General features: G+C 41.9%; 2 protein-coding genes across 3 annotated transcripts; both read right to left on the bottom strand.

The window, feature by feature from the left end:
- LOC110435649 (E3 ubiquitin-protein ligase RNF181-like) lies at nt 9,079-9,752 on the bottom strand. Its single transcript, XM_021461441.1, has one exon. It carries the CDS (start codon nt 9,574-9,576, stop codon nt 9,094-9,096), a length of 483 nt encoding a protein of 160 aa, XP_021317116.1. The 5' UTR covers nt 9,577-9,752; the 3' UTR covers nt 9,079-9,093.
- Nucleotides 10,255-16,609, bottom strand: LOC8073644 (filament-like plant protein 3). Of its 2 annotated transcripts, none has more exons than XM_002450334.2 (5): nt 16,345-16,609; nt 15,027-15,231; nt 13,062-13,470; nt 10,814-12,819; nt 10,255-10,711 (listed from the first exon to the last, which is right to left on the bottom strand). In XM_002450334.2, exons 2-5 carry the CDS (start codon nt 15,135-15,137, stop codon nt 10,400-10,402), a joined length of 2,838 nt encoding a protein of 945 aa, XP_002450379.1. In that variant the 5' UTR covers nt 15,138-15,231; nt 16,345-16,609; the 3' UTR covers nt 10,255-10,399. The 2 variants fall into 2 exon arrangements, with proteins under 2 accessions (XP_002450379.1, XP_021317115.1); XM_021461440.1 differs by lacking the exon at nt 16,345-16,609 and adding an exon at nt 15,381-16,240.

A 20,353-nucleotide genomic window follows, 5' to 3' on the forward strand; every position in this document is an offset into this window, starting at 1 on the left:
CGAGGGGGAACAGGGGCTGGGCGCCCGCCCACTTGATCTGGGCGCCCGCCCTCTCTCTGACCCCTCTGTGGGCCCACTTCTCTGAGCGTGTTTCTAGATGCGGAATTATTTAGAAAAATATATATATGACCCAAAACTATCAGACCAAAAGTGTCGGGCTTTAATTCTCCATGGGAAGGTCAAAATGGACTACGTCTATTTCTTCAAATTCCTCATTGGGCTCTAAAAATAATTTAAGACGTTGACCATTTACCTTGAATAACGTACCTTCGCTATTTTGAAGTGTGATAGCTCCGTGGGATGATGAATTGATTACCTTGAATGGTCCTTCCCATTTGCTCCGGAGTTTTCCATGCCCGAAGAGCTTCACCCTGGAATTAAAAAGTAATACCTTATCTCCGGGTGTGAACTCCTTCTTCTTGATTCTCTTGTCATGCCACCTCTTGACTCTTTCTTTGTAGATCTTTGAATTGTGATATGCCTTCTCTCGCCATTCTTCCAATTCTGATAGTTGCATTCTTCTATAATCTCCAGCAACATCTAGGTCCATATTCCATCTCTTTATGGCCCAGTGTGCTTTGAACTCTAGTTCAACAGGTAGATGGCAAGTCTTCCCGTACACCAATTGGTATGGAGACATTCCAATTGGGGTCTTGTATGCTGTCCGGTATGCCCAGAGTGCATCGGGTAACTTGTCTTTCCACGCCGTTCCCATTTCATTTACTGTCTTCTGAAGAATATTCTTGATTTGTTTGTTGGAAGTCTCTGCTTGGCCACTTGTCTGAGGATGATAGGGGGTAGCAACGTTGTGACGGATTCCATGTCTTGATAGATATTGCTTGAAGCATTTGTCGATGAAGTGTGCTCCTCCATCACTTATCACTACTCTGGGGACTCCAAATCTTGGAAATATAATTTCTTCGAACATCCTCTTTGAACTGACGTTGTCGGCATGCTTGCAAGGTAATGCTTCTACCCACTTGAAGACATAGTCAACTGCCACCAAGATGTACTCGCACTTCTTTGATGGAGGAAATGGACCCATGTAGTCTATTCCCCAGACATCAAAGAGCTCAATCTGAAGGTTGTTGGTGAGTGGCATTGCATCCCTTGTATTTATGTTTCCGTGTCTTTGACATGGCCCACATCTTCTGATATATTGCCTCATGTCTTCATACATTGTAGGCCAATAGAATCCACACTGCCAGATCTTTGAATGTGTACGGAATGCTCCATAGTGACCTCCATATGGTGACGAATGACATCTGTCGATGATCTTCCATCCTTCCTCAGTGGTCACACATCTCCTGAGTAAGCCATCAGAGCATACTCGGAAGAGGTATGGCTCATCCCATATATGTGAACGACTTTCTTGAATAAGCTTCTTCTTGTTTGCTCCTGGTGGTACATACCCTGAAACCATAAAATTAACAATATCTGCATACCAGGGGTCAGACCTGTTAATCCCGTAGAGCATGTCGTCCCGGAGTGAATCATTGATGGGGGTTTCCTGTGGACTCTTAAAATACATTCTAGACAAGTGATCAGCAACAGAATTTTCTACTCCCTTTTTATCTTTTATTTCTAAGTCAAATTCTTGGAGTAATAAAATCCATCTAATCAGGCGAGGTTTAGCATCTTTTTTAGTGAGCAAATATTTTAATGCAGCATGATCAGTGTAAACAATTATTTTAGCTCCAACTAAATAAGATCTAAATTTATCAATGGCAAAGACAACAGCCAGAAGCTCTTTTTTCAGTGGTTGCATAGTTAAGTTGAGCTCCTGTCAAAGTTTTACTGGCATAAGCAATTGCATGATGCTTCTTATCTTTAGTTTGTCCTAATACTGCCCCCACAGCATAATCACTAGCATCACACATAATTTCAAAAGGCAACGACCAATCAGGGGGTTGAATGATTGGTGCAGAGATGAGTGCTTTCTTTAATAAATTGAAAGATGTTATACATGCATCATCAAATTCGAAAGGAGCATCCTTGGCTAGCAAAAGAGTAAGTGGTCTAGCAATAAATGAAAAATATTTTATGAATCTACGATAAAAACCAGCATGGCCAAGAAAGCTTCGAATTCCTTTTATATTCACAGGTGGAGGTAGTTGTTCAATTACTTCAATTTTAGCTTTGTCTACCTCAATCCCTCTTTCAGACACTAAGTGTCCTAGCACTATTCCTTCCCTAACCATAAAATGACATTTTTCCCAATTAAGGATTAAGTGCTTTTCTTCACATCTTTGCAAAACCTTGTCTAAGTTTTCAAGACAACTATCAAAAGTTTTTCCATAAACAGAGAAATCATCCATGAAAACTTCCATAATCTCTTCAATCATATCAGAAAATATAGACATCATGCATCTTTGAAAAGAAGCTGGTGCATTACATAACCCAAAAGACATTCTACGGTAAGCATAAGTTCCATAAGGGCATGTAAAAGTGGTTTTGCTTTGATCATCAGGATGGATCGGGATTTGATGATACCCTGAATATCCATCTAAGAAACAGAAGAACGAATGGTTTGCTAACCGCTCTAGCATCTCATCTATAAAAGGTAAAGGAAAGTGATCCTTTCTCGTGGCTTTGTTTAGTTTTCTATAGTCTATGCACATCCGCCATCCTGTGACGGTGCGTTGCGGAATTAGCTCGTTCTTTTCATTCATAATAACAGTCATGCCTCCCTTTTTGGGCACAACTTGTACTGGGCTCACCCACTCACTGTGCGGCACAGGATATATAATCCCTGCATGCAGCAACTTTATAACTTCCTTTTTAACTACCTCTCTCATAGTGTTGTTAAGTCTACGTTGGGGTTCTCGAGAGGGTGTAACAGAAGGATCTGTTGGAATACGATGGGTACAAATCATAGGACTGATTCCTGTAAGATCTTGAAGTGAGTAGCCGAAAACTGAGTGATGTTTCTCAAGAATGGTCATTAATCGCAGAGTTTGATCCTGAGTGAGTTTATTGCTAATGATCACAGGGAACTCTGGATTATTGTTTAGGAAAGCATAGGTAAGACCGGGTGGTAAAGTTTTAAGCTCTATGGGAGGTCTAGGTGTTTCTGCAAACTCATCTAAGGGTTCAGGCTCAGAAGGTTCGTCTTCTTCTTCTGTGAAGAAAGGAGTTTCGTCTTCTAAGTCTGGTTCATCTAAAAGCTCTAGAGATGCAGCCTTTACTTCCTCCATAGGATCAGGCAAAAGATATGACTCGGCCTTATTATTTAAGGAGTGTGAAATTATTATTGGGAATTTAAAAGTTTTTCCAAAAGAAATGTGTAGCTTTCCAGTATGACCTTCATAAAGGAGTCTTCTAAAAGGTTGTCCTATCAACAGGTCGAAGTCCCATGTATCAAAGATATAGAAGTTCAAATGAACCATGGAGCCTTCTACCGTAAGAGGTAGGACATTAATAATTCCAAGACTGGGGACTAATCGTCCCGAAGATTCCTTTATGACCTTTGTTGTGGGGGTTAAAACAAGATTTTTAAATAGTTTAAGTGCAAAGGATTCAGACATAATGTTGATCCCCACAACAGGATTATAAAGAGCATTAAATCGATCAGAATTATAAGCACAGCGTATAGTTATAGAGGGTGTGTCCAAACGGATCACATCAGAGGAAAGCTCTGATTCCTCCAACCATTCGCTACTCATGACTGAGATAAGCTCTCTCAATTGATATTCACTTGGCAAATAAATGCTAAACGGGCCGTTTTGGGGTTTGTCAATAGAATGGTAGTTTGAAATATTTCCAAAATCGGCAAAAAGATCGGATTCTATATCCAGCATGAAGTCCGGTGGTGGAATTTCTTCCTCTTGTGGCTCAGAACCTGGGATAGCTAAAGTAGATGAAGAATTTGGCAGAGTGTCTACTTCGGCTTCGTAGGTTTCATCATGAAGGGTATTATCCATCTCAGCTTCTAGGATTCTATCTAGGATCACTCTAGCTTCCTCAGCAGGGATGCGAAAGAAAGAACCTCTAGACATTGTGTGTAGCATTTGTTTGTGATTTTTATGAAGACCTCGAAAAAAGTGGAATAAAAGAACAGGGTCTTCAAGATTAAGGTTTGGACCAGATTCTAAAAGATCCGATAAACGTTTCCAGGATTTTCCCAAAGTTTCATTATCTTTTTGTTTAAAAGATAGGACTTCGAGTCTAAGGTCGGCTATACGGTCAAGGGAGTAGAAATCTAGACAAAAGTTGGCTCGTAAAACTCCCCATTCACCTTGTTGTTGACTTACCTTCTGACTGTACCATTTCTAGCTTCTCCTCTTAGAGAAAAAGGAAAAAGCTTCCAACGTAAAGTTTTATCAGAAATGCCTTCAATGCGAAGACAATCACATGTTTGCTCAAAATCTCTAATATGAAGGTAAGGGTTTTCGTCTTCCTTCCCCGAAAAAGATAGGTTTTGAATCATGGCAATCAACCTAGAACTTAACTTATACTGGGATGTTTGGATAGGCTGTGATGATTCCCATGGTAAAAGATCAGTTGCTGAAGGGATTGCAGACTCATGGATCGATTTAGAATTTTGGTTTTCCATAAGGTAAGAGTAAAGAAAATAAATAAAGAATATAAAAGATAAGAAAAGATAAAAGTATAGATACAAGCTAATAGTAAGACTCAGGTTATCTCAGCAACCGTCTTTCTCCCCGGCAACGGCGCCAGAAATGCTTGTTGATATTTGGGAACGCAATAAGGAATTGATCCGCAAGCGCACGGATATCGGTGAGCACTTCACCCGGGAAATTATCCAAAGTATCGTATTTATTTTTTACCACTAGGAGAAAGAGTGCATCTGACTAACCGGTCTATTACTACTAACCTTTAGGCACAAAGAATGTCTTTCGATGTGAGTGATAAATAGAGAAGACTGCAACCGTAGTCTCCTTCTAACCTTGGTAAGGATGATCTACTGTTCTAATGGGGAGGCTAACGGAATCTAGACACCACAAAGGATGTTCAACCCGCACCTATAAACCCTATCCTTCCTGCTAACGAGATGTGATCTACAAAGGTAGCTCGGAATTGTCACGTTCCTCACTACTACCACGGTCCAGCTAGTCAGGGAATATCTATGAGTACCCCAGCCTAAACACCACGTTTACGCCAACAATGATTACTCTAAACTCTACGCGAAGAGATTAAAGTAAACTCATAAACCAGAAGAACAATAAAACAAGAACTTACTAGAATTTAGAAGTCGAAATACTGAAGAATCCTAAGAGCAAGCTTCGGGTTAGGAGAACTTGATCCCGCAGGTACAAGCTTCGAGTAGACACCGACAGGCCGGGCTTCCTCCAATCTACACCTCCACTCTATCTCTCTCAGTCTAGTAGAAACTAGAAGATCTATTTCTACCTTACATTGGTTGCTAAGCCTAAAAAGAAATATTAATTAGAGAAGAGGTTTTCCTTCGACGGCACCCCTCAGTCTCTATGATAACTTCTTCATGTCTCCTCCAGGGGCCAAGGGGGTCTCCTTATATAGTCCTCCCCTTCTATGCGTTTTTGGGTCGATAGGCGAGGTGGTACTATGTTTTTCTTGATCCAATAGGTCGGTGGAATATCCCGAGCGAAGAGAGTCCTGATCTGGTTCCAACAGGGGGCGGGAGCCCAGGTCACCAGGGCGGGCGCCCTGGGCCTGGCCCCTTTCGGCCTCCGTCTTCTTCCCGTGGCTTCTGGAGTCTTCTAGATGGTGGAAAATCGCGCGGTGCGTTGATATCTCTATGTAATCCCGACATGTGGGCCTTTCTTCCTTATTTCCTGATAACCCCCTGCAGAAACAGATAAACAACAAAACTCGTGGAATTCTGTCAGATCAAACCCTTATTCTAGGTGTTGGTTGCATATTGGTCCTTTCTCATGTTTATTTGATAATTAAAATTGATACTTAAGAACCGTCAACACCGCGCAGGCAGGTGGGGAGGTGATATGCACAGCCTCGCCGATGGAGCACAGGAGCGGCCTCGGTGAGCGACGGAGCGTGGGAGTAGCATCCGCAGGTTGGACGTGCCTTCGACGGCTGGTGTGGGCGTTGTCGGACGCTGGAGAGATGCATCGACGGCATGGAGAAATAAGCGAGCTCGCCGACACATCAACGACATGAGGAGACAAGCGAACATGCCGATGCAGCGACGGCGCCGAGAGACGAGCGAGCAATGAAACCATTAGCGGCGCACAGATAGGGGGTTATGGATACAGATTTCTTTTCCCTGGATGCATAGTAGCAACTCAACTTGGGCCTTAGTGAGGGGTCACAGACGAGTGGGTCGACCGTTGAGCTAGACGACAAAAAAGACCAGAAATGTTACCTCTTTATTAATAGGTAGGTATAGGTATCTACTCCTTACCCTTATAATTGTATACCACTGCCTCTCTCACAATTTACTGTACATTAACTATAACGGATCCTATGAACAGAACAGTAACGGATCCTACGAACAGTACACCCGTTAAGTACAAGACTAACGGATTGGATCCAGTGAACAATGTAACCGTTATCCTCCAGTGAACAGTACACCCGTTATGCTAAATAGTAACAGATCCAATTAATAGTGCGTACCCGTTATGTTTAACAGTAATGGATCCAATGAACAGTACACACCCGTTAGTATTTTCTAATGGATCCTAACCCGTGCAACTGCACGGGGATCCCGGCTAGTAGATATATATAGACATATTAAATATATATTCTATGATAAATTTAATAGTACTATTTTGGTACTATAAATTTTAGTTTTTTTTCTAGAAATTTGGTTAAATTTCAAAAAGTTTGGCTTAAGAAAACTCTAAGACTCGAAATTTTTAGAGGCAGAGGAAGTAACAAGCATTTAGAGTGGTAGTAATCACATGATTACCAAACTGTAGCCCCTCCAGCAACATAACCACTTCATGTATTATGGATACAGATTTCTTTTCCCTGGATGCATAGTAGCAACTCAACTTGGGCCTTAGTGAGGGGTCGCGGACGAGTGGGTCGACCGTTGAGCTAGACGACAAAAAAGACTAGAAATGTTACCTCTTTATTAATAGGTAGGTATAAGTATAGATATATATATAGATATATTTAAATATATATTCTATGATAAATTTAATAGTACTATTTTGGTACTATAAATTTTAGTATTTTTTTCTAGAAATTTGGTTAAATTTCAAAAAGTTTGGCTTAAGAAAACTCTAAGACTTGAAGTTTTTAGAGGCAGAGGAAGTAACAAACATTTAGAGTGGTAGTAATCACATGATTACCAAACTGTAGCCCCTCCAGCAACATAACCACTTCATGTATTCATATTAGAAATGGATAGAAGTGGAATATTTATTTTACTGGTGCACTTAGGGTACCAGACAAATAAACTTGGTCTTCTTCTAAATTGACTTTACTATAGGTGGTTTTCAAAATTTTCAAAATAATAATTAAAAAATCTAATTAATATAAACTTCGATTCTAAAAGTTCGTACTAATTGTTCGGATCCATGTAATCGTATGGCAGTAGTTATAGATTAGTGTTTCACTGGTTGTTTGTAATTTGTGTAATAAGATAAAAAAATTGGTTACGTACCTTTCATCAACTGCTTGCCCCTGATGCAAATCTCCCCGGGCTGGTTGCGGGGGAGGGACAGCCCGGTGTCCGGGTCTATGACCTTGAGCTCGGCGTTCCTCACCACCGTGCCGGAGGCACCGGACTTCACCGGCAACGGCTCCTTGGCAAACGCCATGCCATTTGAGAGCACGGGGCCTGCCTCTGTCATACCCTTGTCCGAGCAGACATACAGAGACAGAAACGGGCTGGCAGACATATACGGAGACGGAAACATGGGTGGCGGGCTGGCAGACATAGGCCTTGTTTACTTTCAAATTTTTTTTGCAAAATATGAATAGTGACACGTTCGTTTGTATTTGATAAATATTGTCCAATTATGAACTAACTAGGGTCAAAAGATTTGTCTCGTCAATTTCGACCAAACTGTGCAATTAGTTTTTATTTTCGTCTATATTTAATACTCCATACATGCGTTTAAAGATTCGATGTGACGGAGAATCCGAAAAATTTTGCAAAATTTTTTACGAACTAGGCCTACAGATACAGAAACATGGTGGCGTGGGTGGCGGACATATGGACGGACGTGTGGGCCCATCTGGGTACCGACGGGTGAAAAATTTTAGGCAGACTGAAATTTTCACAATTTAGTAGTAGAGATAGATATACGAATTGGACTTGCTGGCACTAAGCTGTCGACAAAATAATTCAAAGTGGATAAATTATTTCTACATAAAATGAGAAATTGGTTATAATAGGACTCCAAACAAGTGGTTTCTCTATAATAGGATTCTTAACAATGGTTTTTTCAAAATAGGACTCCAAACCTTTGGACTAAGCTATAATGACATTTTGTGTCTTTTTAATCTCTTTTCTTATCTAAATACATGTATTTGTTCTCAAAATAACCTTTTTACCCTTCAAACATTAGATCGAGGTCGACTCTGTTGAGAAAAAGATTCACCATGGCCTGTCGCTGTTCGCTGCCTTGCCGTCTAGCTGGCCGTGCGTGCGGCTGGCTGGCCATGCGTGCTGGCTGGCTGACTGTGCGTGCGGCTGGCTGACCGTGCAGGCTGGCTTGCTGTGCGTGCTGGCCGGCTGGCCGTGCTAGCTGGCCATGGTCATGGTTGGCCTAAGATGACTGGTCGTGACCATGGCTGGTTGGCCGCCATGTGCAGGAAGGAGGAGCGTCACGATGCATCTCGCGACTGCGAGCGTAGATGAAATGACGGAATTGGAGTAGATGAATCAACATATTAACAGAAGGGTAATACGGTCAATAAAAAAATACATATATTTTTAAATAACAAAAGAGATTAAAAAAGAAATATAATGTCATTAGAGCTTAGTGTAAATGTTTGGAGTCCTATTTTGAAGAAACCAACGTTAGAAATCCTATTATAGAGAAACCACTTGTTTGGAGTTCTATAATAGCCAATTTCTCTAAAGTTCAAAATGGTTTTCATACCAACACTTTGCACTGCTGAATTAATTGGTATCAAAAGTACAGTATGATGCAACAACTAGCTACTACTATCCGCCTATAGATCGATCTTCCTCCTCTGCTTGTCCTCCTCCTCCTCCTCGGGCAGCCGGCAGCGACAGAGAGGGCAGACGGCGTTGCGGCGGAGCCACTCCGAGATGCAGTGCTGGTGGAAGGCGTGGGAGCAGGGCATGGCCCTCAGCGTCTCGTCGGCGCGGAAGTCTTGCCGGCAGACGGCGCACTGCTCCTCCCCGGCGGACCCCAAGCGAGAACGACCCGTCACCTCCTGCAGCCTCAGGATGGCCTCCTCGCTAGCGGCAGCGACGTGAGGACGCTTGCTGCTGCTGCTGCTGCCATGAGCGGGGGCTGCCACCAGATAATCATCATCGTCATCGCCGAACACGGCGGCGGCGGCGGCCAGATCATCGTCGGAGAGGGGATCGTAATCAGGATCGTCGAAAAAGGATGGCTGCACCGTCCTGGCCCTCGGCCTAAAAACGAGATCGATGCGTCGATTTTGCCCGCGGGAATTGGAATTCATCCAAGGATTGATTTCACTGAGCACAACGATGAGATCTCTAGACGACGGAACAAATCGACTCGACGACGGATCGACGATACGTATGTATGATGATCAATGGGAAATGAAACCCTAGATACATACCCACCTGTGTATATCCATCCCTTTATATAGGCAGCTGCAGCGGCGGCTGCTGCAACGTGTGCGCCGGCCCAATAAGAATGAGAACCCGGTAAAGTTTATTTTGCACGCATTGGACCATTAGATTTACTCTCACACCGGTTCGCCTTGAGAAGTGTGTAAACACACATCTCAAAACAATTCTGCATTGAGATGTGTGTTTACACACTTCTTAAAGCGAATCCAATAAGTGTGAGAGGGAGGGCATATATTCTTGAGGACAAAAAAAAAACCCTTCATGAGAACTCATAGCATAGGCTAGTGGTGAACGAAATGGCACAGGACTAAAGCGACAAGAAAAAAGCGGGGGCTTAAACCTCAAAACAGACTAAAACCTGTGAGAAGAAAATATAGACATCAGCGTAATGGTACAAAATCTAATAAATTTTGTCGCAAACCCTGCAGTCTCACGAAAGCTAATGAATTTTTGTCACAAACCTTGCAGCACTCGCTCTACCAGGACGATATTAGCAATCACTGAGCATGAAAGCAGCAGGAACACACGAGAACATGGGAGCATAGCAAAGGAGAAAGTAGATGGACACATGTAAGCAACCATCAAGTTCTGTAAATGTACACAGATCTACCACCAGGTAACAAATGACATCATCATCCATAGACTGTCAAATAATTTATGCACAATGGTCTGGTCTCATCAGATTTTTCACCTTTTTGTTTTGCTCAAGTAGCTACTAAGGGACGGCAAACCACCCGACGACTGATTCGACCGAAGGGGCGAGAGGCAGCTACCGTTCCTCTTAGGAAGACCAACTTCATACAGTCCGTCAGCCACGTCTGCAGAGAGCAGGTCGTCGCCGCCATCTCTGAAGTCCAGGTGTGTGTCCCTGGATTCCAGCTTTTCAGGATCAGGTGCCACACCATCAAGGTCTGTTAGAGATTTCAGCTGGCGACCGAGGTTAGCTATGGTCTTCTGGCACTCTGCAAGCTTCCCTGCAGCACTGGTTAGTTCCTTCTCCTGCGATAACGGTAAGAATTGGCGATTAGGAAGTTCTGGCGTGTCATGTTTAATATTGCAATATTACGAGTTCAGATTAGATGCAGACAGGCAGGGCTGTACCTGCTTCACCTTCAGGTCTCCATTTGAGTTCGTGAGGCGCCAAAGCTTCACCTCTCGACTATCCCTCGACACCTGAGCCTCCAGCTTGCGGCATTTTGCTTCGTACTCTTCTGACAGAAGCTTCTCCTGCTCGACCTTCCCTTGGAGCAGACTCACCTTGTTTCTCAGTTTTGTAACTTCCAGATTTGCTGCTTCTAGTTGACCCTCCATTGCCTTTTTCCGGGACACTGCATCCTCTGATTTAGCTGTAAATTCTACAAGCAGCGAGGTCTGGTCCTTGAGCCTTACTTCCAATGACGAAACCTTCTCCTTGAGCTTCATCACCTCCTGGTGTGAAGACTCGAGTTCAGATTCCAACACCTTCCTGATGCCTTCCACTGCCTCAAGTTGCATCTGGATATCTGAAGAATATGCCTTCTCTTTTGCTGCATCGCACTCCAGAGCATTCACCATCTCACGCAACTTTGCAACTTCGGAATTCGCTACCTGGAGCTGGGCCTCTAATGACTCTTTGGTAGACACCACAGATAGTGATCTCTCTGACTCAGTCTTCATAGTCTCTATCTGTTTCAGTAGTTCTTCACAAGAATCCGTCTCTTTCCGCACCTCACTCTCTAAAGTTTGCACAATCCCTTTCAGTTTCCCTATCTCTGTGTTTGCAGACTGCAGCTGTGCCTCTAATGATTCTTTGGACGCCTCTGCCATGTCTGCATTTGCTTTGTGCTGCATAGAGAGAGTTCTCTCTGCATCAATCTTCTGTTCCAGGGAAGCCACTGTCTTGCGCAGATCTGCTGCCTCTGCAGAAATTAACTCTAACTGCAATTCTAACTCCTTCCTGTCTACTCTTTCTTCCAGCGATGCCACCATCAGCTCAAGCTCATTAACTTGAGCAGACTTAGACTCCAGTTGTAATGCCAAATCTTTCCTCTCACCATCCAGTCGCTCGGCTTCTCCGAAAGCAGCATGTTTGGACTCATTTGCCAAGTCCAACTGCATCTGCAAATCAATCAACTTATTGTTGGCAACCATTAGGGTATCACATGATGTGCCAAGCTGATCTCTGGCGTCTGCAAGAGCAATTTCGAGCTCCCTTTTCTCACCTTCAATTTTTTCAACCTGTGCAAGCAAAGCTGTCACCTGACACTGCAATGACTCAGTTTCAGCTTTTGATGATTTATCTCTAGTCACACCCCGGTCAGAATCAGTTTCAGCTCCAAAGCTAGAGCTTACACAGTCTACTTCAGGCAGTGCAGCCAGCTTTTCCATCTCGAGGAAATCATCCATCAGGTCAATTTCAACCGGATCATTCACAAGATTTCTTGTGCCATTGTTGGCATTCTTGAACTGATCAAGTTCAGCTATCAGAGCTGATGCCCACGAATCAGAATTTTTCATTTCATCATCAACTAGCATGCGCTCCCCACTGTCAGACTGACTGTCAGTATGAGATTCCATGCAAGCACTGTTAGCTATCGGTCTAGAATCATTCATCAAGGATGTACGCCGCGTTAGATGACGCAACTTAAGGCATTCTGCCTCAACTCTTGTTATCTTTTTCACACTTTCTAGATGAAGTTTGCTTGCTGTTTCTGCTGCTTGGTTGCTTAGGTCTCGTTCCCGTGCAAGTATCTTCAGGTCCTTGGACAGTGCAAGTAATTCAACCTTGAGGTCTTTGTTTTCTTTCTCCACTATCTGAAGCTTCTCCTGCAGATCGCGCTGGACACGCACAGTAGTAGCTTCTAGTTTTGTGGCTTCCAACTGCTTACTGAGTTCAGCAATGTGGTGCTGGAGCTCAGACTTCTCAGACTCCAATTCTTTAGACTTCTTAGCAACTATGTCACGGATTTTCTTCTCTTGTTCTTCGCGTGCTTGGCGAAGCTGCCTTACACATTCTTTAAGGGCATCATCTAGGTGGCTGACCTGACCCTCCAGAGAGGTATTTTTCTGGGATGCAGTTTCAAGTAGTTGCTTCAGGGAAGCAACTTCAGCTTCAGCTTGTTCCCAACCTACAAATAAAGCAAAATACAATATTCAATTCAGTACATTCTTAGGATAGCATTTTAATCTTCACCTGAAGAAGGTGCATAACAAATTAATCAAATAACTTTCATCATTTTAGCCAAGTTGACTTCATTACATGTAAGCTTTGATTCTATAAAATGGAGAGGGACTACTGAGTAACCCTATACACGGAGTCACTAAAACTGCAAATTTTATTTAAGTTCAACTGGAAAAAAAATATATATACCTGCAACAGCCTCTTCTGCAACTCTAGTGTGCTGCTTTACCAAGTCCTCTTTAGCATTGATAGTCAAAAGGGCAGCAGAAAGTTTCTCATTCAAACTCTTTACAGAATCCTGGACATCATCGTCCTTGACCTTTGGGGACACCTTCTCATTCAAATTCTTTACAGAATCCTGGACATCATCATTCATCATATTTGGGGTTACTTCTGGCAGTGGTGATTGGTATACCTCTGGCTTCATTGATTGATCATGTTGTGGAGAAGAATCATTTGAGCTAGTTGCCAAAACCAGCTTCTCATTCAATGATTCTGCTCTTTCAGCTTCTTGAGTCTCATCATCAATTATTCTAGAAGAAACGTCAGGCGAATGACTATGATTTGGAGAAGAATTACTAGACATAGGTTTACGTTCCTGATTAGGAAAGAAAAAAGGGTAAATAAGAATGTTTATCAGAGCAGCTGTCAAAGAATCTAAAATTAAATAGGTAATAAGAGATACAATGGGAATGTTTATCAGAATGGATGGGTCAGCTAAGTGTGAGTCTATTCTCCTTTTAAAGAAAAAAACCAATATAACTACAGCTGTGCCCTGAAAACCCTAAATCCCAACTACCATACTGGACAATAAAGCTTGAGATCCATCACATAATCACTAACTATTTTAACGACTAAGAACAAAATGACTTTAAATTTTGAAGCAATTTATTGATATTTAGATTTAGATATGTCATCTGGAAAAGTCAAAGCACGCCAAACACCAGAGCAATGTCAAGCCTAACTGTATATGATATGTATATTTTAAAGACAGAAACTAAAATTGACTACCATATTACTATGTGCAACAAGAGTTATGACCTAAATAATCTAGTTGTAAAATCAGATGTATACTAATTATGTATGGATTGTAGACCAAACTTATGAAGCATAAAACTCGAAACAGAAATTCTAGTGGCAAGCGAAATGGCTATATTAATTTCAGAATTAGTTACTCAACAGAAATTCTCTTCAACACATCTCTATCTGGCACAGTAATAAAGACAAAGTTGCACTGACAGATCAACAATTTCAATGCAAGATTCATTCATAGGTTAGAATAATGCACCAATATGACCCTTCACGGCACAAAATTTCTCCCATTTACTGCAGTAAAAAAAAGGGCAACTACTAGTCTCCAAGAAACAAAAATAAAGGAACTTAGTTCCAAGCACCTAAACCAACAACCCAAATTTTCATTGGGAGCTAGAGCTTTGAAGCCAGTTTCTGGTACACAATATGGCAAAAGTAGCACCTAGCTCTTGTAACACCAATCCAATAAGGCATAACAAAAGCGTGAAGAAAGCTAGTGTATCAACTATACCTAACTCTTGCAAAAGCATCTCGATCTTAGGAAAAGACTAAAGTACAACCATTCTGTTGGTTGCAATTGCACAAATATGTTGCTTAAGAACATCAATCTTTGCTCTTCCCACCACCTGTTTTTGTCCTACTAGTGAGGAAAACAGACACCTGATGATTGATGAAGAGGTTAAAAAGGAAAACGTTAACGCTCTAGTTCTATCTATGTTATCACTGCCAGCTGACCAGTTTTTAACAGCACATTCACCAACAAGTTGAATGACATATGAATTAACAGCACATTCACCAACAAGTTCTCAATGACATAGGAACCTATTCTGTGACACCATCAACAGGTCAAACTAAAAGCATGTGTGTTTCATAAATCCATCTAGGGCAGCAAAAAATGACATCTTGCCTAGAGATGCCAAAAGTAAACTGTCCTTTTCATTTTAATTGAGAGGACCTAAATCGATCCCTAAGAAAAGATGCAGTCACAAAACTGAAAAGAACACCTGACCAAACCCAAATTCTGATGTTTAAACTGCAGATAGGTCCCTGCATTATTGGATTCCATAATCTGTAGCATTCAGAGACTAAGAATCAAAAGGAATTTAATGTATGGAGCAGAACCTGATCATCGAAGTAAGGCTCAGAGTGTGATGAAGCCGAGCCAGAGCTATCGCTCTCCCCAGGGCTCTTATCTGACGACTTGCGCTTCCAGAGCCAGCTGCGGCGATCCATCCGACAACCACCAGAACATTCAAAGCAGCAACAGGGAAGGTTGGCTTTGCTTTGCCACCACCAAATGTCGAGAGGCCAGGTTCATATATCAACCCTGAAAGTTGAAAAAGAAGTCAATACAAGCCACATTGCAGAGTGAGTTATTCTACCTTAAGCTGAACATCTGCAGTAAAATAATGCCTGAACAACAAGAAAATTTGAAGATTCAATTACCAAAATTGTTTACAAGGAAACAACTCTCACCGACACAAGATTAGATTTTTCTTTCCTTTTCTGCTGTAATAAAAAATACAGAGATGGGTACAGGATGCAGGCAGGGGTTGAATACAGCTGCAGAGACCGAGAAAACGTACGGCCAAACATTCTTTCTGCTAAGGCTTCGCAATGCGACCTTCTTTGTCTTAAAAAAAATGCCGAAATGATATAAATTTATCAGGCAAGAATTCCACCCTTCCGTCTCCAAACTCTGTGTGTTCAACTAGAAAACAGAGGAGAAAAATCGATGTGTACATAGAAGAAATAAAACCGCGGACAAGATCGAAAATTGGGTGTACCTAAAACCCCTAAAAAGCTGAGATTTATCTCCTTCAAATCCACCGAAGAAATCAGTCAAACCCACACTCCGCGCGTGGAAAGAAAAAAAATCCCGCCGGAAATCCGGCGTGGGGGAGTCAGATTGCGAAACCTCAGCCCTCGCCCACCACCAGAATCTCGGCCAAATCCCACATCGGCGATACAATGCAGACCAAAACCCTAACGAAAATCGCCAAGAGGAAGGAACAGGACAGCATCTCCTCTGTATCCACCCGGTAGTACCCCACCAAAACAAAATCAGAAAAAAAAAACAAAAACAAACAACCAGCCAAGATTCAAGAAACGGGGCCGCCCGCCCGCCGGAAAAGCGAAACGGGGAGCATTAATACCAGTGGGGAGGGGAATGGCAACCGTCACAAGAACCGCGTGGAACGCCAGACAAGAAAACAAAAAAAGCTTCGGTTTTTACTTCCAACGGCGGGTCCGGAAGCGCTACTACTGCTCCTCCTCTCTCCCCCTTTCCCCTGTTGGTGTTGGTGGTGGACAGAAATCGGCGAGAGGGGACGCGAGTACGCGACGACGCAAGAACAGCACCCTCCCGCATTGCCTGCCCCTGACCCACCCCCACGCGGAGAGATGCTGAGAAGCAAGCAAACAGGAAGAACCGCCGTACCAGATTAGCGGCGGCGGCGGCGCCGGGTGGTGGTGGATTGGAACGAACTTGGAAGCGAGGAGAGGAGGCTCGGAGCTCGGAGACGAGAAACCGGTCGCCCCCCACCGCCGCAAGAATCCTTCGGGGAGAGCCGGCACGCGCGTTGCTTTTGCCCCCTTTTTTTTCAGTCTCTGCGGCCTCGCACCTGCAGCTCGCTTTCTCTTTCCCGCCCAGGCAGCTCGAACAAGAAGAACCAGGAAAGGAGGCGGAGGCGGAGGCGGAGGCGTAGCTGCAGTGGCTCGTGGTGCCCTTTGCTTTGGCCACTCGGCCTTGTCTGAAAACCAAAAAATTTTCAAGATTCTTTATCGAATCTTGTGACACATACATAAAACTTAAATATAGATGAAAATAAAAACTAATTACACAGTTTAGCTGTAAATTACTAGACGAATTTTTTATCCTAGTTAGTCCATAATTAGATAATATTTGTCATAAACAAACAAAAATGCCACAGTAGCAAAAACTTTTCACTTTTCGGAACTAAACAAGGCCGAGATGAAAATGTTTTGATGTCACATCGGATATGTCAGAAGGATTTGGGAATGGGTTTTTAGACAATAATAAAAAAATAAATTATATAGCTCGTCAGAAAACTACAAGACAAATCTATTAAGTATAATTAATCTATCATTAACACATGTGGGTTACTGTAGCACTTAAGGCTAATCACAGAGTAACTAGGCTTAAAAGATTCGTCTCGCAATTTTCAAATAAACTGTGTAATTAGTTTATTTTTTTTATTTATGTTCTATGTATGTGTACAAAGATTCGATGCGATGGATGAAAATTTTTAGACGATAAACAGGGCCTTTGCCTCCGTTCTCATTCCCGTCTCGTCTGTCGTCTCACACTCTCACGGTCTCACCCCACTCGGTCCAGACTCCATAGGCCGAGTAGCCTTTTCTCTTTTTTTTTCACAGTCTCGCTTCGGTTAGCCATATCTCTCACAATAAATCAGTTAACAGTAATTTATACCAAAACTTATATTTTAAAATATTAATCTTAAACTAATTAAAAAATAAATTACATAGTTCATCTGTACGATGAATTTATTAAGCTTAATTAATTTATCATTAGCACATATATAGTAATTATGACTAATTATAAATTAATTAGATTTAAAAGATTTATCTCACTATTTATAACTAAATTATATAATTAATGTTTTTTCTATATTTAACGTTCTTTATATGTGTCGAAATCTCTACAACTAAAAAGAGGCAAATGTTATCGTCTCCGCTATCGGCCTGCCTCCGACTCCCGTGGTCCTGCGGTCAAAAACAGTTCCTCCCTCGCCGCTTCCCCTCTCCACAAGGAACCGCAGGCAATCTCCACGACGGCGGTTGTGGTGTGGCATCCCGATGGCGGAGGTAGCGCAACGTCCGGCACCCTGGAGGCAGATGCGGCGCGGCATCCCTGCGGTAGAGTCCAGCAGGAAGGATCTAGACATGCAACACAATCGGGATCTGTTCGTCACCATTGCCAAACCCTTGCCGATGTGAGCACCTCCCTCCCTCTCCTCCACTCCCTGTCCATGTCTCTCTCCCTCACTATTTCTCCTTCTCCCAGATCCATGGTGTCCTCCATGAAGCAGAAAGAGGTGGAGGAGCTGCTCCAGTGGGTGGAGGAGCTGGAGCAGGCTGAGGCATGGCTGCTCGGCAAGAAGAAGGCCGCGGAAAACGTGTCGTCGATGGCTGCGCGAGGAGGAGCATCAGCAGCATCTGTATTTTTTTTCCTACATATTCTAGACTTTGAATTTCATTGGATTACTTAATGCACTTCGATCACCTCATGCTCAGAAGTTGATGTCTGCTGCTTATTTGCTATTTTGGTAAAAAAAAAGGAAGTGCTTGTCAGGAGTATTTTAATCAATTGCTTTCATCAATTCAAATGATAAAAGAGTAGTAGAAAATTGCTTACTAAAAAGTCTGACAGTTATTTTATATACTTACTGAAAACTCACACACATGAATATTGGATTTCCTTTCATTTTGTGGTGATGATGGTGTTTAGTTCTATCACAGACGAAATGTCTTGAAGCAAAGAGATTGAGGTGTATCTCATTTTGTACAAATTTCTGCTTTGAATAAAGACAAAGACATGTATAAAAGTTTGGGTGATAAGTACAGGTGAGCAATTTTTTAGCGCCAATATCACATTCAACCCACATTCTTGTTTGCAAAAAAAGGTTTTAATTTGAGCTTCAGCATGTACTTGATAAAGAGGTCTGGGAACCTGCAAATTATTTTGGGGAGGGCTCCAACAAATTCAGTTTCATATGTTAATTAATTATACTAAGGATTCAGACACACGGATTGCTATTCTGATTGTATTGGTGTTTATCATATCCTACCGCAGAAATAGTTATGCATTTGCTCTTTGCTGTGAAGACATTGCACAGTGACATGCCATTCTCAATCCTGTCATTTTGCCTTCTGAGCATGTGGAGGGGGAGGAGCCTACTACTGCAACGGATGCAGCGACATGAGGTTAGCACTTTCTCTAGGTTGAACTGAGAGTCTATTTTCTATGATTGGAAACCAGAAATGGAACGTACAGTGGAAAACATATTGCCAGCATCAAAAGGGAGATGTGAACTCAGAATCACAGGCTATACCACCAATAGCCCGCGATCAAAAACTTTGGTAATGATGATCAGGTAAGTTTCATAGATAGTTCATGGCTAAAACTTTTTCCGTGTTAACTTAGTGTCTTTTTAATATGTGCAAAAGACTGAACAATTGCAGGCAGGAGAAGCTATTTTAGGTAATGGTTGACTTATTCTTTTGACAAGACTCACCCTTCAGAAATGTACTTCAAGCGATATGTTCTTGTATGCATCAAATTGGAGATGTGAGGATGAGAGAGAGAAAGAGAGAGGAGGGAGGGAGGGAGAGATGTCCATTTTTTTGGTGGAAACAAAAAAGGCAGCTGTTATAATAAAAGGTGGCGAGAGGTCCACATTTCAATGGTTTTTCCTTCACTGTTCCAAGTGTTGATTCATCAAAATATTATATTATTTACACATGCAAAACAATTTAAACTAGTGGATATCATGTTCTGAACTTGCTTGTAATTGAATTTTTGAAGAGTGTTTGTATTTGCTTACACTTTTTGTTTGGACATTGCTATATAAAATTGATGCTTATTTATCTTCATATAGCTCAAACCAGCAATGATGCTAAAATCAGGTAAATCATAGTGTGTCCGATGATTTTAAAATATCATGTTTTTGTCATGCTTCTCTTCTCTTATTGTGTTCAAATCTCGTAGCAACGCATGGGCATAAAACTAGTATTCAATGTAAAAGATGATAATTTTTCGGACAGAGAACTAGACGAGACCGCTCAGTCTCGTCACTCCAGTCAACTGTAGCAGCAGAGTAGTGCGGTGTTGCTTGCAAGTTGCTACTGTTAACTGTGAGTACTACTGCTGGCCTTGTTTAGTTCTAAAAAATTTTAGGAAATCGATATTGTAGTTTTTTCGTTTATATTTGATAAATATTATCCAATCATAGACTAGCTAGTCTCAAAAGATTCGTCTCGTCAATTCCGACCAAACTGAGCAATTAGTTTTTATTTTCGTTTATATTTAATACTTCATGCTTGCGTCTAAAGATTCGATGTGACGCGAAATCTGAAAAATTTTACAAAATTTGTTGGGAACTAAACAGAAAAAATTTGGAATTTCGGTACGGTAGCACTTTCATTTTTATTTGATAAACATCGTTCAATCATGGAGTAACTAGGTTTAAAAGATTCGTCTCGCGATTTACATATAAACTGTGCAATTAGTTTTTTTTCATATATATTTAATGCACCATACATATGCCGCAAGATTCGATGTGATTGGAAATCTTGAAAATTTTCGTGAACTTTCAAGATTCTCCGTCACATCGAATCTTGCGGCAAATGCATGAAGCATTAAATATAGATAAAAACAAAAACTAATTACACAATTTACATGTAAA

Source organism: Sorghum bicolor, chromosome 5 (genome assembly GCF_000003195.3).
Source record: "Sorghum bicolor cultivar BTx623 chromosome 5, Sorghum_bicolor_NCBIv3, whole genome shotgun sequence".
Lineage (NCBI taxonomy): Eukaryota > Viridiplantae > Streptophyta > Magnoliopsida > Poales > Poaceae > Sorghum > Sorghum bicolor.